The sequence below is a fragment of the Colobus angolensis genome, unplaced genomic scaffold (assembly GCF_000951035.1).
Source record: "Colobus angolensis palliatus isolate OR3802 unplaced genomic scaffold, Cang.pa_1.0 Scaffold569, whole genome shotgun sequence".
Taxonomy (NCBI): Eukaryota; Metazoa; Chordata; class Mammalia; order Primates; family Cercopithecidae; genus Colobus; species Colobus angolensis.
Window position 1 is genome coordinate 1,693,706 of NW_012119254.1, and position 19,989 is coordinate 1,713,694.

The following is a 19,989-nucleotide window of genomic DNA, read 5'->3' on the forward strand; positions in this document are numbered from 1 at the left end:
TTTTAAATGTATATATTTATTCTCTAGTCCACGTCAAGAATTTAAGGTATTCTACCACGGTGTAGAACTTAAGACTGAATTAAATGTCTGATTTTTCCACCTAAAATTTATCAGGCACATAGTCAGTATTATATTACAGTACCTGTTAGTGTTGTCAAAGGCAAGACAGATTCAGTATCTATAACATCAGATGTCTGGATAAAGCCATGTGGTGAAGGAACGATAAGTATTGTTTCATCATCAATTGTTTGATCAACTTGTTCTTCTATAGTGGGAGACTCTAAACCCTAAATAACATTTAAAAAAAAAGAGAGATTGACTCATATTCCTTACTAGTCTTCCTTAAAATCCCATGTATAGGTTAAATAGACTTAAACATGACCCATTTAAAAATCAGAATATAAAATAAAAAGTTAAGGTCTCACAGGGACAAAAGATGACCTCAGGATCTAACATACCTTTAACAAAAGGAACTTACAAGGACTGGGTCAGTTATAGGTCAGCTGAATATAATAGAAGAAACAATGCTGTTACAGTGTAGGATGATATTACTAACCACTCTCAAGAAAATGCTTCTATGGGTTCTAACAAACATTTCTCAATGTATTGTAGGCAAAGAGGGAAAAGTTTTAGTGAGGAACTATAGTAAGATAGAACATGGTTTTCTTATTCTTCCTGACTGCCACAGATCTCTGCCTGCCCATTTCTGCCAGCAACAACACTGTGAGGTCTGAGGTAGGGGTTTGAGCTTAATTTCATGAGTCTAAAGAAAAAAGTTTCCCAAACTGCAGGTTTGAGGCTCAAGGCAAGAACCCACTGAGTTGTTCTTTAAGTACAACTTACCTCGGTAACATAAGCACTGGCTAAATCAGAGGATGATTCCTCTTGTTTAAGGTCGGTGTCAGAAATTTCTTCTTCTGTTCTGACCATAACACCGTTCATCAGTTCTGTGCTATTTTGGTCACTGAATTTGGATACATGAGCATCATTAAATGACGGCTCCACAGTCATCTTAGGGTGATGAATTTCATCTGGGAAAGTGTCTGCTTCTAGGGCATCTGGAGGCTCAGGAAAATCAGATGACTGAATATCACGATCTACTGTCAGTTCTGCTTGGGATATGGAAGAAGTGATGTCCTCTGTGGCAACAGTCTGAATGATGACTCTTGGTGTGTGACACTGCACTGTAACATTATCACTTGTGTTCAACAAATGTTCTGGCTATAAAACATTAAAGAACCTGTTAAAGTTGTAAATCAAATGACATTTAAGGGGGTACCTCACTGTCTTCCCCCATCTCTTACCTCTGGAACTGTAAATACTTTTATCACTATTTTTCTACAGCCTTTGTCCTTTACTTGCTAGGGCCTTTGCTCTCCTAATGTCCCTATTCTAATGTATAGCCATCTTACATAAAGAGAAGGGATGAAACATACACTCCAGTGAAGGCAGAGTGATGGTGTGTAACACTGTGCCTGGAATAGCAGCAGTGGGAAGAACTGTTTAGATAACTACCTTGTATTTTGGTCCTTATCAACTAATCCTGGTCTATAGCAGGTGCTCAAAAATCAAGTAATTTATGTAACATACGGATAAAGCATGAACAATGATCTGTTCAGGAGAAGCAGGAGCAGCAGCTGTCAGGGTTACTGTGGGACTAGCAGTCAGAGTTAGGGGAAGGCCTTGGCTTGAGCTTGTTTGAAGTAGGTAGGTGCCTGGAGTGCCAGTGGGCTGTAGATGGAAAGACTAAAGGAAAAAGAAAAATAAGATAATTTAACAATGATTAAGTCTACTTTTATATACAAAAACAGGGACTGAGTTTAGTTTACTAGACACAAATATACTTACCCACTGTGAAGCTGCGAACAAGTAATACAATGTAAGGCATAATTGTCTCAAGTCATTACTTAGCCTGAAGATTTAAGAGGCTGCTCTTTGCTCCTGTGTACTTCTATGGTCTGGTCTCAGCTATTTGTTTCAGGGCACCAAGACAGTTGTACGAGCCACTGTTTCCAGTGCAGTAACCCACGACACCCAATCACCCCTCTTTGTAGCACGTAAAAACTGGCAGTCCCCCAGTTAAAAAAAAAAAAAAACCACACAACAGCAGTGTTTACTTGAACACTTTTTCACAGTATACTTTTGGGAAATTTTTCTGTACCCTGTCCCTTTCTGTATAATAGTAATTAGCAATGTTTTGCTGAAGGAAAGAGATGTTTATCTGAAAAAGCTGGCTAACTATTAAATAATATATTTTCTTTTGAAATTTTTAGAGGAAGTATAATGAAATTATTGACCAATAAACTTTTCATGACCATAAGCTTCTATATAAAAAATGTGATTTAGGTTTATTTTAATATTCTAAAAAAGTATTTGGACTTAAAATAGGTCTGGGGGTTAAAATCATGTAGCCTGTTTTTCAGTCTTGTGGACTGAGCTAAAACAACTCTTCTGGGTACTAAATCCCCAAATATAGTTTTCCTTATTGCTAAAGTGGAGATAGTAACTACTTCTCATGGGAAGTGTTTGAGATTAGAAATGATTATGAAAGTGCCTGGAACTCTGAGGACTCCATTTCTTTTCTATATTAATCACATATGGTGAGGCATTATTTTAAATACTTTATATGTACATGTATATATATGTTTTATTTAATATATTTAACTACATTTAATTTTCACAATTTTTTGAAGCTGGAGTACTAGTATCCTGTTAATAAATTAAGGGAAAGCCTAAATATGGTGACCCCATAAGTTAAAAACCTGAACACATACCTCAGATATGTAGGTGTGTATATATATTGTTTACCAGGGGAATGGGCTTAAAAAAGTGAAAGTTTTCTACCTGTGTCAAATGGTTGTCTTATACATCCCCATTTCAGAGACCACTGGATTAGGAGACTGACTGAGGTTAAGTAAGCTGCCAGTAAGTTCCAAAGGTGGTCATCCTCTTGGGATTTGGCTGGGGAGAGGATGAATAAACTCTTGCACTAATAACCCTGTGTTCTTCACAGCAAATTAAATCTTGATCCAATAAAATTTTTCTTAAGGAAATATGAATTATAGGTTTGTTTTAGAAAGGGCATTCAGTCATGCTCCACTTTCAACCTACACTTTCAGCTGCAGGAAGCCAGTGATCTACTTTTCGATCTACAAATTTGCCTATTTTGGACATTTCAAATAAAGGGGAGCCAAGTACTACGTGACATCTTGTGTTGTCTGGTTTCTTTCACTTAGCTTATTTTTCAAGGTTCATGTGTGTTGTACTATGTTTCAGTATTTCGTTGCTGAGTAATATTTGCATGGCAATCGTACATTTTATCCATTTTTCTGTTGCTAGACATTTTGGTTGTTTAATGCATGAACATTTATATACAAATTTTTATTGGACAAATACATTCATTTCTCTTAGGAGGATCCTTTGGTAACTCTGCTTAACCTCTTCAGAAGCTAAAAAGCAGCTACCTTTCTAAAGCAGCTAAACCACTTAGCACTGGGACTTTGAAATTTTGTATCCCCAGTGGCTAGTACAGTGTTTACTGAATGTTGTTAAATTGCTCATGATTAGTTTGTCCACAAACTTTCTCAAATAACCAATTTTTTTTTGGTTATAAATTATAACTCAGTACAAGTCCACAGTATGTATATACTTATTAGCACTGTCATTTTCATATATATAACATTTTGGTTTATATACGGATGAGAGAAAAGCTGCTTAAAATTATGAAAGTGGAAGTCTAATTTAGTCTACCATTCCTTTGGCCTCTGACTTTTGTATTCCATTTGCTTACATGATTTATAAAAGTGATACCAATTGATCTTTCTCATGCATAAAAATGGCCAATATATATGAAGCATTACTCACTGGAAGAATCTCAAATGTCTGTAGTGTTCCACTGTTTAGTGTTATTGTTTCTGAGTCAACAGTAGCAGCAGGAGAGTCTGTTGAAGCTGTGGTAATAAGGACAACAATAAATGTTTTGTAAATTTAAGTTTCTCCAGTGTACTCAATTATCATAAAGTCAATTTAATATTGAATAATTTGCCTGTAGACCTGAAGTCACGTTTCTTATGAGAGATAATGAATTCAATTTGTCTGGGATGGCATATAGTACAGGAGTGGGCTAACTATGGTCCACAAACAAATCCAGCTGATTGCCAGTTTTTGTAAATACGGTTTACTGGAACACAGCCACACCTATTGGTTTATATATTTTCTGTGGTTACTTTAGTACTACAACAGAGTTGAGTACCTGTGACAGACACCAGAAGGTCAATAAAGCCTAAAATATTTACTATATCTCTTCCTTTATAGAAAAGGTTTGCTAACCCTTGGTATACATGATTAAATGTTTCTAATGGTAGGAAGTAAGAGGAACGCACTAAGACCAACCTGCAAAAAGACAGGAACTTGGTAAAAACTAATTTTCTTGTACATCTGCATGAGCAGTATGGATGTCTGGACTGGTAGTCCAAAAATACTAGGCTTTAATCACTTCCTAGCAATATAAACCTGAGTAAATAACTTACTTTATAAACTAATATTCAGATATTTTTACCTGTCCTGCCTACCTCATATAGTTGTGAGGATCAAAAGTGCTTTTAAACACAAATAAATGTTAAGACAGCATTATTTCAGAAGACCACATTTGGGAGACTGAATAAAGATCAGACAGTATAATCTCTACATGTGTGTCAACTGAGGATCAGACTTGATCAACATCTGCTCAAGGTTAAATAGAACATACTAGCAATGTCATCTTTTTTGGTGCTTGCAGTCATACCTATAGGCAAATTATGTGAAATATGGCTTGGAATTGACTTTTAATGTGTAATGTTTATTAAATTCTGACTATAACACTTCTCAGCTATTTAAAAGGAATCTAATGCCCTTACCGACAGAAATGCACTTGATTCGTATTATTCATCTTACTATTTGATGGATCCTTGAAATCATAGCTATAATAATTTGAAGTGGTTCTAGATAAGCTAAATCAATGTTAGCAAACTACTATCAGGGACAAATGTAGCTTAAGGCCAATATGGTTTTTACATTTTCAAAGGGTTGTTTAAAAGCAAAACAAAGACTATCCCTCAGAAACCTATGTGGCCTGCAACGCCTAAAATATTTACTGTCTCTGGCTCATTACCTAAAGAAATTTGCTGATCCCTGTTCCCTAACCTAAAAAACAAAAACGAGATTTTAGTTAGAATGCTACAATTAATAGGTGGATTGTAGAACACTTGAGAAAATTCTAAATACTATTTTAAAATGCTGCTATCAATATTAAGGTATCATTTATAAAATGTTTTGTCTTCCCCATGGGTACTGTCAACTCAATAGCCAAGAAAAACTAACATGCCCAATCAATTTATAACCAACAGCAACTCTCATATTTACTTGGACTAGTAATTTCAGTTGCTTTGCAATCCTCAGACTGAAACAAAAACAAAAAGAAATCCTTCATTCTTGATTACACTGATAGATAACCAAATTCAGATTAGGACTTTAAGAATAAGGTATGATTAGTTTAAATGTCTCTAAGGTAACTTTGACAGTCAATGCATATAGATACATGGTGTTAAACACCAATATGTGGTTCTGTGATTCTCAACCAGGGAATCATAATGGTATATTTAGAAATATGCAGGGTGTTTCTGTTTCTCATGATGACATACTACTAACATTCTGTGGGCAAGATCAAAGGACACTGAATATCCTGCAATGTGAAGGAGTCTGCAAAAACCTGTCGCTCAAAATGCCAATAAATCACCTGGTTGAGAATAACATAATGAATGGAATACTCTTGGGTATCTTTTCAAATGCAGATAGCATCATGTAGACCAAAAACAAAAAAGACGAGTGAAGAATATGGTTCTGAGAATTTCCTCCTCATTCCTTTTTTTTGTCGCTATAATTCGAGACTGACGGGGAGGGATAAAGATCAATTTGACTTAGATCTAAAGAAAAAAAAAGTTCTCACTCTAAAAACAGCTAGGTTCCCATAACCTCATGAAGCACAAAACTGTCAAAAAACAGTTGCCCATAGGAAACTGGCCCTTTACTCCCTGAAGAAAATCATTCTCAACCTTGCTAAAACTCACTTCTTTACCAAATGACCTCAAATCAATCCCCAATTGATATGTCTTCTGGTGAAATTACTACACATGACACACCAGTTGGTAAATTCTATTTCTTTGCCTGATTGACTGCTTTTTAGGTATTTTCTATCATTCATTCTAATTTCTATTTTTAATAATTTCTATTAAGTCATTAATTACAAAATCTAGAAATTAAGATGGTTTCAAATGGTTTATAATGGTTGGGCAACTGCTTATACATCCTCCTTGTCACACATTCAGTGTGCAAATATTAACTGAACTAAACAAAACATTTTGGATGTCCTTCAGTTCCCCTACTTGGGTAAATTTCTATTAACATTCTAGAAGACCAAAAGACATCAGAGCCATTAACCAAATCATATAGATCAAATAGCGGGAATCTTGAAGATCAAACACTTACAAACATGGGTGATCTGGACTGGAATCTGCAATGCTGCCATGGGGCTAGAAGAGATGGCTGTATTATCTTCCAAGCGGGCAACTCTTATCTGAACATGCTGTACACTGGAATTGGTATTACTGTTTGGAACTCCAGATCCTGATTTATTCTCCAAAAGCGTTGGGTTGTTTTTTTGGTTCTCATGTAACTGTTTAAGACCTTTTATTAAGACTGAAGGGAGATGGGTAGACAAAAAGAACATTGATTCTCCGACAGACCACCATCTAAGCAGCAAGGGAGGTGAGGGGAGGTAAGGAGGGAAAGTATTTGGAATAAATAATTGCACACTGGATGTGAGAGCTTATAAAAATAAGACATTTTAAAAAACAACATATCCTGAGATTTTTATAAACATTATCCATCGTAACAAATTTTAATTCTTAATATTGTTATTCTTGCCATTTAAGATGTATAATGTTAAAAAAAAAAAGGTAGACATTACAAAGAACATGGAAACAGGACCATTTTCTATTCCTAGGGTGTCTTGATAGAATTATTATTTAGGAAGAATACTGGCAATACTAAAAAGCTTATTTTCATTTTTTAAACGAATAGTGTATATTCTCCCTCCCAGGGCTGAAGGGTCCTTGACTGTTGGTCTAGAGGTAGCAACTGATCTTTTCCAAACAGTAATATGGTATTCTTGCACAGGGAAGGCAATTCTAGACTTTGTTTTGCTCTATTCATAAAATATGCTTATTCTCTGTAACTGGATTTTTTTTTTAAGACAAGGTCTTGCTCTGTTGCTCAGGCTGGAGTGGCATGATCACAGCTCATTACAGCCTCGAACCCCTGGGCTCAAGCCATCCTCCTGCCTCAGGCTCTTGCTCCCCAATAGCTGGACTACAAGCACATGCCCACCATACCTGGCTAATTGGTTTTTATTTTTCTGTAGTAATGGGGTCTTGCTATGTTGCCCAGGCTGGTCTCAATCTCCTAGCCTCAAGTGATCCTCCTGCCTGAGCCTCCCACAGTACTGGGATTATAGGCATGACCCACCATACCTGACCTATACCTGGGTATTTAATTTTTAAAAAACCACATTTTCATCAAGCCAAAGTTCCTCAGCATTAAATTTTCCTTTGGAACAATGGAAGTTAAGAGTGTTATAATAAGGGGAATAAATTTAATAACCTAAATTAAACAGACCGCACAACTCAATTTAGTACCTAAATGCAAAACAGGCAATGAAAAGTATGCTGTGCTTCACTTTAAGCGAACTCAAGATACCTAGATTTATATAATAAATAAAATTAGAAAATTACAGAGCCTTTGTTCTACAAAATGATAACAGAATTTCTCTAACACGCCTAGTTAAGATATTCGAAATTATACAACTCACAAAAGTTGACTTAAACTTAGGTTTTCAGAAGTACATCTTTGTATAAAATAAAAATACAGTCATCAATCACTTAAGGATGGGGATACGTTCTGAGAAATGAGCCATTAGGTGATTCTGTCATGGAATCATCACAGTGTACTTACACAAACCTAGATGGTACAGCCTATACTACACACCTAGGCTAGAGGACCTATATAGTCTATTGCTCCTAGGCTACAAACCCTTACAGCATGTTACTGTACCAAATACTGTAGGCAACTGTAACACAATGGTAAATCTTTGTATATCTAAACATAGAAAAAAAGTACAAATACAGTATTTTAATATTGTGAGACCAATACTATGTATGACATCTGTTGTTGACTGAAAGGTTAACTCATGGCCAGCTATGCTGGTTCATGCAGGTAATCCCAGCACATTGGGAAGCCAAGCTGGGAAGATCACTTGAGCCCAGGAGTTAGAGACCAACCTGGGTAACATGGGAAGACCACATCTCTACAAAAAAAAAAAATTAGCTGGGCATGGTGGCATGTGCCTATAATCATAGCTATTCAGGAGGCTGATGTGGGAGGATCACTTGAGTCCACAGGTTTGAGGTTACAGTGAGCTATGATCACACCACTGCACGTCAGCCTGGACAAGAGCTAGACCCTATCTCTAAAAACATAAAAATTAAATCGTTACGTGGCATGACTGTATATGCAGATTTTATTTCCTCCTGATAGTTTACATAGAAGAACAAGAATAAGTGTGTACATTTTCATTTTAGGGGCTTTAGGAATTACAAACAGTAGTAACTCTTCTCTGGGAAAGAAAACAATTATTGAGAGAAACAGGGCAGAAGTGTAAGTAGAAATCTGCTATGATCTCTCTTTAGCTGGGGCAGAGAACTTCTAACCTCTCACTCCTAAGGAGTAAATATGGTAAGAAAAGGGGAGGAGCTTAAAAAGCAAGTTAATACATTACCGGGGAACGAAACATCCTTATGGTTTGCAATTTGCCTTTTGATGGTCCACCATTTACTCCGTAGCCACTGTGGTGAACGGACACTACTCCATCCCTCAGCTAACAGATCCCAGTTAATGTCATTTTCATCAGCTACATCAAGTTCTGCTATCCTACAGTTACAAAATAAGCATCTGTTAGACATTACATTAATTTCTCCATAAGAACCCCTCCTCTGACTACAGGTGATTGCGCTGGCAATGAGATGCTATTGTTAAGTTGCACGGGAAAGGATTCCAGGAGTGCAGATCGGCTTTCAGAGCTAACAGCTAAGAAATACCAACAGCAATAGCCTTTAGTTAAAGGTACAGCCAATGAGCTAAACCATAAATGATTAGAACTAGATGAGGCACTGTGAAGGAAAAGGAGTATGCTAAAGGTTAGAATAAGAACAGATTTAGTTATATAGTGTCCTGCAATGTTTCACAGTGTGGCATTTACTAAGTCATTTATTTCCTGGATCTGAGTGTTTCCACTGTTAAGCAAAAATATTTAGAAATGAGCTATTTATAAAGATGACTAGTTGAAAAAAAAAAAAAAAATCCAGTCTAAAAAATAAAAAAAAACAAAAACCCCCACAAAATCCAAAACAAAATAACACAAAAACAGTAGCTGCAATAAAAAACCAACACACTAGTACGACAAAATTTGAGGTTTAAAAAAATCTGTTCGTTTTCTAGCTTTGTTGTGATGATTTGATTTTCAGTAGGGAGTAGCCATGGTGACAGTCTCTATTACTTCAGGGTCTTAAAACAACTTCTTGCTATTTCTTGCTAGTATTTTTGCCCATTTTATTTTAGTTAATGAGTCTTAATGGTTAAACCAACTACTTTAAAAAAAAAGCTGGGATTATGATATCTTAAAGCTTTTTCGAATTTGTATGAAATGGATGTGTTTGATTTGGTCTACTTTGAAGGTGTGGAGGTAACTACAGACTGGGCCCCCTTCTTGGAAATCTTAGCACAGTAGCCAAGGATTGAAGGGCATGGAGACTGAACAGCCATCTTATCCTAAACGTGTTCCCCTTATAGGACTGAGGCACATTGGTGGGACAGTGGAAAAGCTGCACTGCCGCTGCCTGTGCCATACCTGTTCTGTGGATATAGAGAGGACTTCAGTCTCCACGCCTTCAATCTGGTACTTTGCATAAGCACTAAATCTACTAAAAGAAAAGGAACACAAAACAAAACAAAAAAAGAGCTCAATATGGAATACGTAAGATGTTAAACAGTAGTGCTCTATGGAAAGGATACTTTTCAGACACTAGGCATCTAGGGAAACCAAAAGAGGAAAGTCTATCAAGACATCCACAGCAATTAAGTGGTTTTTGTCATTACAAGATTCAGGACACAAACCTGAGGATGAGATTGATTTCATCTTCCTTGGTCCATTCAGTACCTCCACTCTGTTTCCAATTCAGGTAGTTGAGCCATTTAGAACGACATTGCTTTTCTGAGCGGGTACCCACTCGTTCAGCCACAGCTGCCCAAGATACACCCTGTGTGACTATGTCACCTGGCTCAGTGCTTGTCAACTCATGAACCACTTCTGCGAGTCTCTTTTCTTCTTCTTCTGTCCACTTCCCTGAAAGAAAGAAATCATCCAGACTACCACTGCTAACTTCGTTTACAAATCTGATTCAGCCCTGTATTTACAAGGACCAATGGGAAGTATGCAGTAGTACTAAGAGTTTGTTTCTGAATGACCCTCTGGTGGAAAACCATATATACCCACTAAGACAGTTTCATTTTACTAGCCCAGAGAGGGTCTCAGTAGAAAAGAAACTGAAGAATCCTATGGAAAGCACTCACCAATTATGAAAAGAAAACCCACCCAAAACATAACTACAAAGGAGAATGTATTCTCAAGTTACACTAAGTCCTTTATAAACAGTGAAGTGGGAAGACCTTCATCAATGGCTGACAGACAAGAAATGGCATGCTTTTTTTCTTACTCTCACCTAAGATTCCCTGCTCTGCAAAAGTAGAGTAAGTTCAAGAGGCCATTACTTATAGGAATGAATGATGAGAGACTAGGGAAATAACACCAATGGGCTCAACCTATTTTAGTAAAAACTAGGTTTCTACCATCTTGTTTCCCCACTATCCCAACTCCAAGCTACTGTGATGAAATATTAGTAAAGTCTGATACAAGCATTTATTTTTATTCCTGTGTTTTCTCAACCCATAAACCCACTAATAGATAATCCCAAATGTTCCTCTCGGTCTTTTTCTTATGGAGCTAGAGCAGAAACACAGGGAACAAAGAGAACCATTTTTTTCATCTTCTTTACCTGTTTCTGTTTTGTTATTACTAGCTAAAAACCTCTAGAAAATTTCTAAAAGACAGTGCTTGCTTCGGGATTCCATTCATCTAGCAAATGTTTATTGAATTTTCATTATATGCTAAGCACAGTTATGAATACTCTGGATGGATTCAAGACGAAGTCCTACTCTTCTATTCTAGCATGGTGTTAAAGGATGGGACCACTTTGAGACTGTGCTGTTTCATGGCGTGGCCTCAACAGCAGCTGTATGTCACAACATGAGAAGGAAGCAGGCACATCTATCAATCCCTCAGGCTGGCAATCAGGAAATGCCACTGTGTTCTTCCAAATTATGTTACCAAAAGTGGTTCTGTACTCACAGCATCTTACATGAACCTCTGAGATCCTATCCTAAATCTAAAGCTTACAGCCCTGCTTCTTTCATTAAGCTAGCCATGTCACAGAATGACAAAGCTGGTAGGACTTATGTTCTCACTGCTCTGCAGGTAACAGTGATAGTGCAGTAGTTAAGCAGGAAATAGTTCTGATTTCATTTTAGTAGAGCAAGGGGTTAAGGACAAAATGTATATGCCCTAGAAGCTAAAGCTTAACTTTAGAAATTTTTTTTTTTTAAAATTGAAACAGTGGGCATGGATTATGGATGCTTCAGAGAACATTATGGCTAAAAGGGCACTATGAGACCATCTACTCTGATCTCTTTATTTTACAGAGGGAAGTAAGGCTCAAAAAAGTTAAATGACAGTTAATGGCGGAGCCTAAATACATTGTTGGTCGCAAAGATTAGGTTTAACAATATGACTAGGACATTTGTATGCATTAAGAGGCATTTGTGGTCTTGCCAGGGGACTGAAACACCAATCATAAATTTTTTCTATGGAAAAATATAGTTTGAGTTTAAAATAAGCAAAATATGTACAAATCTTTGGAACACAGCTTCTAATTTGGGACTTACCTGTGACTAAAGTTTTTCATAAACACTCACTGATTAGCTGTTGCTAATGTAAATTCAACAGTTAGATGGGCCTAAATTAAAATCACTTGCTGTACATATGTCTTCAAAATACTTTCTCAACTGGGGAAGTATTGAAATTGCTACAAAACTGAAACATGTCAGATCCGAATCATCTTGACACTAAGGTGATGCTGTGTCCCTGAAGACAATGTTACCTTTTACAAAAACAAAGTAAAAGATAATTTGATGTATCTAATAAGCTCAAGTAAAAGGAAGACTAGAAAATAAAGTCTGAACTAAGGTGAATGATCTAAATCGCTCCCCCAGAACAAAGAAAAGGCAGTATCCTAAGGGGCAGGAGGCTTAAGTGGTGATAAGAAAACGCTACCAGGAGCAGTCACAGTACCTGTGTTGCAAGTATCCTTCATCAGTCGGCACCGATCTTTGACAGAAGATGCACTTCTTCCTAGCGCCGCCCCTATTGTTGCCCAGTCATTGCCATGCTTTATCCGGAGCCTAAAACAAGAGTCTGCCAATCAGCATTTGGTTCAATTGTTTTCTCCCTTTTAATTTCATCATTTATTCTTCATTCTTCTTCTTCCCATTTGACTGGTTTGGAAGTTGTGGGCAGCAATACTTTGAGAGCCAAAGTTTGAAAGTGTGGCCTTTTTTTGGGGTCCACAGTTGTCTGTGGGTGAAAAAAAAACAGGCAGCAATTGCCTTTTTCCTGGGTCAGAGAAGAAATAAGTAACTTGGATATGTGTTCAAAAAAGACCAATTTCCCCTCAGGTTACTGACACAATCTCCCAGGCAAGCCCCAGACTTTCCCTTTTGAGCATATACCCAACAAACTCTTCTTTAGACATCTAAAAAAGTTTCACAGGCTTTTAACAGATTATAAACAGAATCTACCTTCAAATTTTTTCATGATCCATACAATTCATTAAACCATACATTAAGGCCTAACTCAATAAAGCAAAATTCTATTTCCTGAGATTCAATAGTCTTTGCAAGGCTGAGTCAGCCCAGATATTCACTGAAACATTTGCCAAGTCACCATTCTAAACTGAGCCATGTAGCACAATCCTGGTTTTGATCCTGGTATATAAATTCCCCAAATTTAGTCTTCAGGCCACCAAAAATGGCCCCTTAATCTTTTCTGGAACCCCTATTAGTGGTCTGAGGAAGCATCTGGTGAATGGCAACAGAAGACCAGATTTATACATTATGAGAATGGTTATTTTGTGCAAGTATGGATTTGATGTGATCTTTTTAAGGCCAATCATGCTTAACAGGAGAATTCAATTATACCAGTCTGCCAAAAACCTCTTGAAATTTTCAAAGTAAAATTTTTAAGGATGTAAGACATTTAAAAAAAAAATAGAATGAAAAAAACTTTAGAACTTACTCCTTGAGCTTCTCAATTTCTTCAGGTGTATATCTAGAAATTCAGAGAAATTTTAAAAAAAAATCAATTAAAACAATGAATGCCAAAAATTAAATCAGAATTTAATTTAGGAAGCTGAATGTTAAGTCACTTAGCATATGATAATACTTTCAAAGTAACCCATTTTAAAGTGGATTAATAAAAGTTGAGAATAGGCAGGGTGTGGTAGCTCAGGCCTATAATCCCATCACTTTGGGAGGCCAAGGCAGGCGGATCACCTGAGGCAAGGAGTTCGGGACCAGCCTGGCCAACATGGCAAAACCCCATCTCTACCAAACATAGAAAAGTTAGCCAGGCGTGGTGGCGGACGCCTGTAATCCCAGCTACTAGGGTGGCTGAGACAGGAGAATAGCTTGAACTCAGGAGGCAGATGTTGCAGTGAGCCAAGATCATGCCACTGTACTCCAGCCTGGGCGACAGAGACTCTCTGTCTCAAAAAAAAAAAAAAAAGTTGAAAACACATGCTTCTATTTTGATTTTTTTAAACAGTAAATATTTTTAGTTATAATAAAGGTAAGGATTGTATCATTTTCTCCAGAAAAAAAAATCAACATTTAAAACATACATTCGCTCCTATGCTGTCTAACACTTCCTTTATTTCAAACTTAGATTTTGGCACTCTCAAATCATAACTATTCCAAAAAAACTTATGGGTGACATTGTAAACTAGAACTAAAAAGAAAATCTAAAAACAAAAAAAGTCTACAGAAAATTCCCTCAGAACACTGAAAAAATTAAAATCATCTTTATTTCCCTTACCCAGGTATGGACATCTGACATACTCTTGCTCTTTATTTCAGTAGACAAGTACTCAATACAGCCAACATAATGTTCTTTTAAAAAATGTCCATTTAATAATTATGAAAATCTGCTCACTTTGTAACCATTTGTAATGCATGGAAAGTTTATAAATAGTTAACAAGTCATTTATGCTTCATTTACAATTTTTTCTTTTTCCACTGTCACAAAAACATAATTTAATCCTCTTCAGCTTTCAAATGTATTTTCATTAGCAGGCTGCTGAAGAGCTAGAGAAAGAGCTCCACCATTAGCTCAGCAGTACCTAATAAGCCATACTACTGCCACCTAAAATTTCCAAAGAGAAATTAAAAATATGTCAGTAACAATATACAATCACTGCATTTGAAGAAACTTAATGATGCCTTCCCATAAATGCTACGTAAAACAGAAATCCATGCATTGTTTTCAGAAATGTAGTTCTTTTCCATTCTGTTTTTATTTAAAAAAAAAAAAAAAAAAGCCACTGACCTAGGAATGCTATATTCTAAAAACAAATAGGAAAAATGTTACCAATAAATTTCAAGTTATTTTCACACTTCTTAAATCTTTAATCAGTACTGTACTTCTTATGTTACTTTACTATTAAGTAAGCCAAGTCTTAAATCTAACCTATATAAAGTGAATTACATCCTAATTTCTAAAAGAGGCTTTAATATAAGGTTTCACCATATTCACAACATGGACCTGGAAGATAAAAATATTAACAATAATTCATAGCTGTCTTCAATTAATACCTTGACCATAATTCTATTTTTTTTAAAAATGGACAGTTCCTCAAATATTACCCCTAATTACATGAAAACATGCAGCATTACAAGTTTTCATACTTTCCCACATGGTTTCTGTCATCATACATGCGAAGCACTCTTCTATAAACTGCAAACAAAGGCCGGTTCAGACCCCATGCTATAGTCCTGTAGAAATCTTTTCTTTCGTCTTTTGACATCTCAAAGATGATTTCTGTAGCATCTTTTATTCCGCGTGCCTAAATGGGTTACATTTCTTTGATTTAGGGATTTCTGATAAAATGCATATGGATATACTATGCTTTTAAAATATCACTAATTCATTAATACATCAAATATAAACTTTTAAGGTGTTGCAAGAGATAAAAAAGTGACACTTAAATGTTCCAAGAATAAACTATCAAATTCAATAAATTCAATTTCCGTCAACTCTTTTACAATTACAAAAAGTTAAAAATAGATCTAAAGAAAGCAGAAGGAAGCAAATCACAAGAGCAAAATCAATGGAATCCAGAATCAAAAGGATAAACTAATCTAGAAATTGGTTCTTTGAAAACATCCATTAAGATTAATAAAATTTGAAATGATTAAAGTTCTGCCAAAAAAAAAAAAAGACAAGACACAAACAATATTAGCAATGGGAAAATGGGGCCTAAGTAGAGATGCTGCAGAGATTAGACCATTAACAAAGTAACATTATGAACAATTTTATGGTCATAAATTTAAATTTTGGTAAAATGAACGAATTCCTAGAAGACATCAAACATCAACTTACCAAAACTGACTCTGGAAGAGACAGAAAATCAAATAGACACAGACCATCAAGAAAATCTAATCAGTTATTAAATAATCTTCCCACAACAAAAACAGTAGGCCCACATGACATAGATGACATTATAGGTAAATCCTACCAAACAGACACATAATTCTGTCCTTAAACTATTCAAAAGTTAAAAAAAAAACAAGTGGGTACATTTCTTTGCTTATTTTATCAGGCTAGCATAACCTTAATAGTGAAACCAGAGGAGTACAGTTTCAGAAAAGAATTTTCAGGTCAAACTCATTCACTAACATAGATCTCCTAATAATATTTTAGCACACTGAACCCAGCAATGTATAAAAACATTAGTATGTCCAGGTTAAAAAGTGAATTTATCCCAGAAATACAAGTTTTGTGTTAATTTCAGGAAAATTATTAATATAATTAATCACATCAGATTTATGGAAAAAATGTAAAATCTCAACAGATGTGGGAAAAGCATTCATAAAATTCAGTATTCATATATGTACGTCTTACCAAATTAGGATTCACTGATAATCAGATTTTTTAAAAAGCCAAAATTATAAAGATTAGAAAAGATGAATCACTTGTAATATATATGTAGAAACACAAAAATCTATGAAAAAAATTATGTGATTTAAAAAAGAACTAATTTTAGCAAGGTTGCTAGATACAAAATCAAAATGCAGTTATTTGCGTTTCTACGCAAAGTTTACATAATTTTTTTTTTTTTTTTGAGACGGAGTCTTGCTCTGTCGCCCAGGCTGGAGTGCAGTGGCCGGATCTCAGCTCACTCAAGCTCCGCCTCCCGGGTTTACGCCATTCTCCTGCCTCAGCCTCCCGAGTAGCTGGGACTACAGGCGCCCGCCACCTCGCCCGGCTAGTTTTTTTGTATTTTTTAGTAGAGACGGGTTTCACCGTGTTAGCCAGGATGGTCTCGATCTCCTGACCTCGTGATCCGCCCGTCTCGGCCTCCCAAAGTGCTGGGATTACAGGCTTGAGCCACCGCGCCCGGCCTACATAATATTTTTAAAAGTTCCTACACGGCATCAAAATTAAGAGTATCAGAACTTAGGCAAGTTATCAATGTCCTTTATGGAGGAAAATATAAAACCTGACATTGAGGAGAAACTAGTTATACCATGTTCTTCAACAGGAAGATGACATACTGTGAAGATATTACTTCCCTGCAAATCAAAGTACAAATTCAATGCCATCCAATAAAAACTCCATTTGAATGTTTCACTCTCTGTAAGCTGATTTTAAATTTATAACAAAAGAGCAAAGGGCCAAGAATAGCTAAGACATTTATGAAGAGACTTGCCCCATCGGATATTGGGACTTCTGAAGATGGCACTGTACTGGTACAGGTATCAACAAACAGAACCTGAAAACAAATTAGAAAACCTAGAAACAAATTTGTAGCACCTTGATTTAGAACAGAATGGACACTGTAAGTTAGGAATTAGACATCTATACAGAAAGACCTACAACTGAAATTATATCTCACACCTACAGCCATGAAATGCTGAATTATAAAACTTTTACAAGATAATGTGAGAATGTCTTCATGCCCTTGAGGCAGGGAAGGATTTCTTAAGCAAGCATGCATGCAAAACAAACAAAAAAGATGATACACTTGATACTGCGGTTAAAAATTTTTTTATCAAATGATACCTAAAGAGAAGGAAAAGACAGGCCACTAAATTGGGACAATTTTGTATCTGTAATACAAATGACCAATAAACCATTAGTACCCAGCATACATTAAGAAAGTCTAAGTTAAACAAAACAGTTAACGCCACAGAAAAACTGGTGAAAGACACAAACAGGAATTTCAAAGAAGAAACACAAATAGCCAATAAGCATATCAAAATGTTATCAGAGAAACAAATTAAAACCATAATTAACACCCACTAGATTTGCACAAATGAATAGCAAAAAACTAAAAGAACCCAAATGACCATTAACTGTGAAATGGGTAACTTGCACATTTGCACAATGAAATAAACCTAAATAAAAGGGTAAGAATATTAAAATAATAATATTGAGTTACAGAATATCCACAGAATCTATTTATATATATTTCAAAAACAGGTGAAATCACTGTGTATGCATTTTATATACTTTTGAATGTATGAAACTTCACAGCAAAAAATTTATACATTTCAGAATGTTCTCTAAAATTCTTTCACTTATGCAGTTCCAATTTTGCCAGTGATTCAACCTAAATATTTACTGATCTACTACATACAAGCACACTGTGTTGCAGGATGACCATACAGTGAGATAAAAGATTCTCCTGCCTCTACACTCTTTGCCCTTTTTCTTGCTTGTGGAAGTTACTTTTGTTTATCCTTTTAACCCAAATATGAAACATATGACATCCAACTAATTGGAACTCTGAAGTTTAAAACTGGCTCTACAGAAGTCTTAGAAGAGCACCACATAATAAAAGCTATGGTCAAAAAAACCCAAATTGAACAAATTATCTTTTTTCAAGATAATCTTTTGGACATTTCCTATTTCTGCCAATCTGATCATCATTCTCCCAATCACCTAAAATAAAAACTCTTAAGTTGCTCTAACTCCTTTTCCTTCTTTCCCAACATTCAGTTCAGGCATCCTTGCAGATACTTGGTTATCTGCCCTTTCTCTATCAATTCTATTTCTACTACTGTAGTTTAAATCCTTTGCCACTATCAGTTGGTCTACTGAAACAGTCCTCTAAAAGGTCTCAAATCCTACTCACACTCCTGCCCATTAATCACTAACTTGAAAGGGTCCTTGGAGATGATCTACTTTAATTCCCTAGAGAAGGAACTAGCTTAATTCTCAAAGTTCAGTGTTCCTTAGCACTGATTACTGCTTTATCTAAACTAGTAGCATTTTCCAGGATTAAGTGAGGCGTATGTGACTAGTGGACAACTTAAATACACTTCTGGATTCATTTTCAATGGCCAATGTATTTGTTTCTCTTAAAACAACAAACATGGTGGAAGGATCCCATTTATTAGTGAAGAATTAGAAGTTTTAAAATTCTATATTTCAAAAAGCTTAGCTTGGGAAAGTTGCAGTTAAAATTAAAATTTAAAATGTGGACCTTCTATCTAGGCAGCACTGTATTTCTACATTAGTGTAGAGTGAAAAATTTAAAGCAAGCAGTCAATATATCAAACGATAGGAGAATGGTTAAACACTGTATACCATCATTCCCCAAATGATGCTAATGGTCTACATTTCAGACATAACACTATTTGAATCTAACTCCATTACAGAAATGGTCAGCAAGTCTCTGGAAAGATTTCCTTGAGAATACAGATCTACCCCACGAATTCCTTACTCAACTAAACTACTAGCTTTTCTTAAACCCTTTAATGCTTCTCATCTGCTATAGAATAAAGTTCAATTCTTTGGCATGGACTTCAGAGCCCAGTTTTCCAGAGGCTATTTATCTCAGTTCAAGGTAAAGGGGTTAATTTAATGTGCCTTGGTTTTGATCTTTGATTTCTTGCTGCTTCAGCTTGTATTCATGCAGTTCCCTCCAATTCTACTCTAGCCCAAGTACCATTCTTTAAGACAGCTCAAATCCTTTCTCTTCCAAAATTTTCCCTAACTGCTCTAAAAACTCTTCTTTCTGTAAACTTGTACAGAACTCACATGTATCATTCACATGATACAAGGCTTTGTATCACTCTTCACCTGTTTCCAGCCTGCCCAAATGGATCACTGACTTCAAAAGCAAACACTGTTAAATCAATCCATGCCTTAACACAATCCAAAGCCTTAAAAATATTGTGTTCAAAAGACATTTAATGAAGAGTACTAAGCTAACAAGAAATAAACCTGAATAAGAAAATAAACTAAATTTTTGATTTTTTTTAAAAGGGAAAGACTACTACTATGACATCAAAAATTCATTCAAAGATGCATACCTTAGCTGGGCGTGGTGGCTCATGCCTGTAATCCCAACACTTTGGGAGGCCGAGAAGGGCGGATCACCTGAGGTCAGCAGTTTGCGACCAGCCTGGCCAACATGGTGAAACCCCGTCTCTACTAAAAATACA

General features: G+C 35.9%; 1 protein-coding gene across 3 annotated transcripts in view; it reads right to left on the reverse strand.

Moving 5' to 3' along the window:
* The window catches only part of DMTF1 (cyclin D binding myb-like transcription factor 1), a 44,950-nt gene that overhangs the window by 1,306 nt on the left and 23,655 nt on the right, over positions 1-19,989 (reverse strand). For all 3 annotated transcript variants that reach the window (XM_011961777.1, XM_011961775.1, XM_011961776.1), the window contains 10 exons: positions 15,223-15,380; positions 13,556-13,588; positions 12,554-12,663; positions 10,264-10,492; positions 8,870-9,021; positions 6,523-6,732; positions 3,865-3,950; positions 1,591-1,746; positions 844-1,221; positions 143-287 (listed from right to left, as the gene is read on the reverse strand). In XM_011961777.1, the coding sequence (XP_011817167.1) occupies positions 143-287; positions 844-1,221; positions 1,591-1,746; positions 3,865-3,950; positions 6,523-6,732; positions 8,870-9,021; positions 10,264-10,492; positions 12,554-12,663; positions 13,556-13,588; positions 15,223-15,380 (1,657 nt within the window). The remainder of the gene's footprint in view (positions 1-142; positions 288-843; positions 1,222-1,590; positions 1,747-3,864; positions 3,951-6,522; positions 6,733-8,869; positions 9,022-10,263; positions 10,493-12,553; positions 12,664-13,555; positions 13,589-15,222; positions 15,381-19,989) is intronic.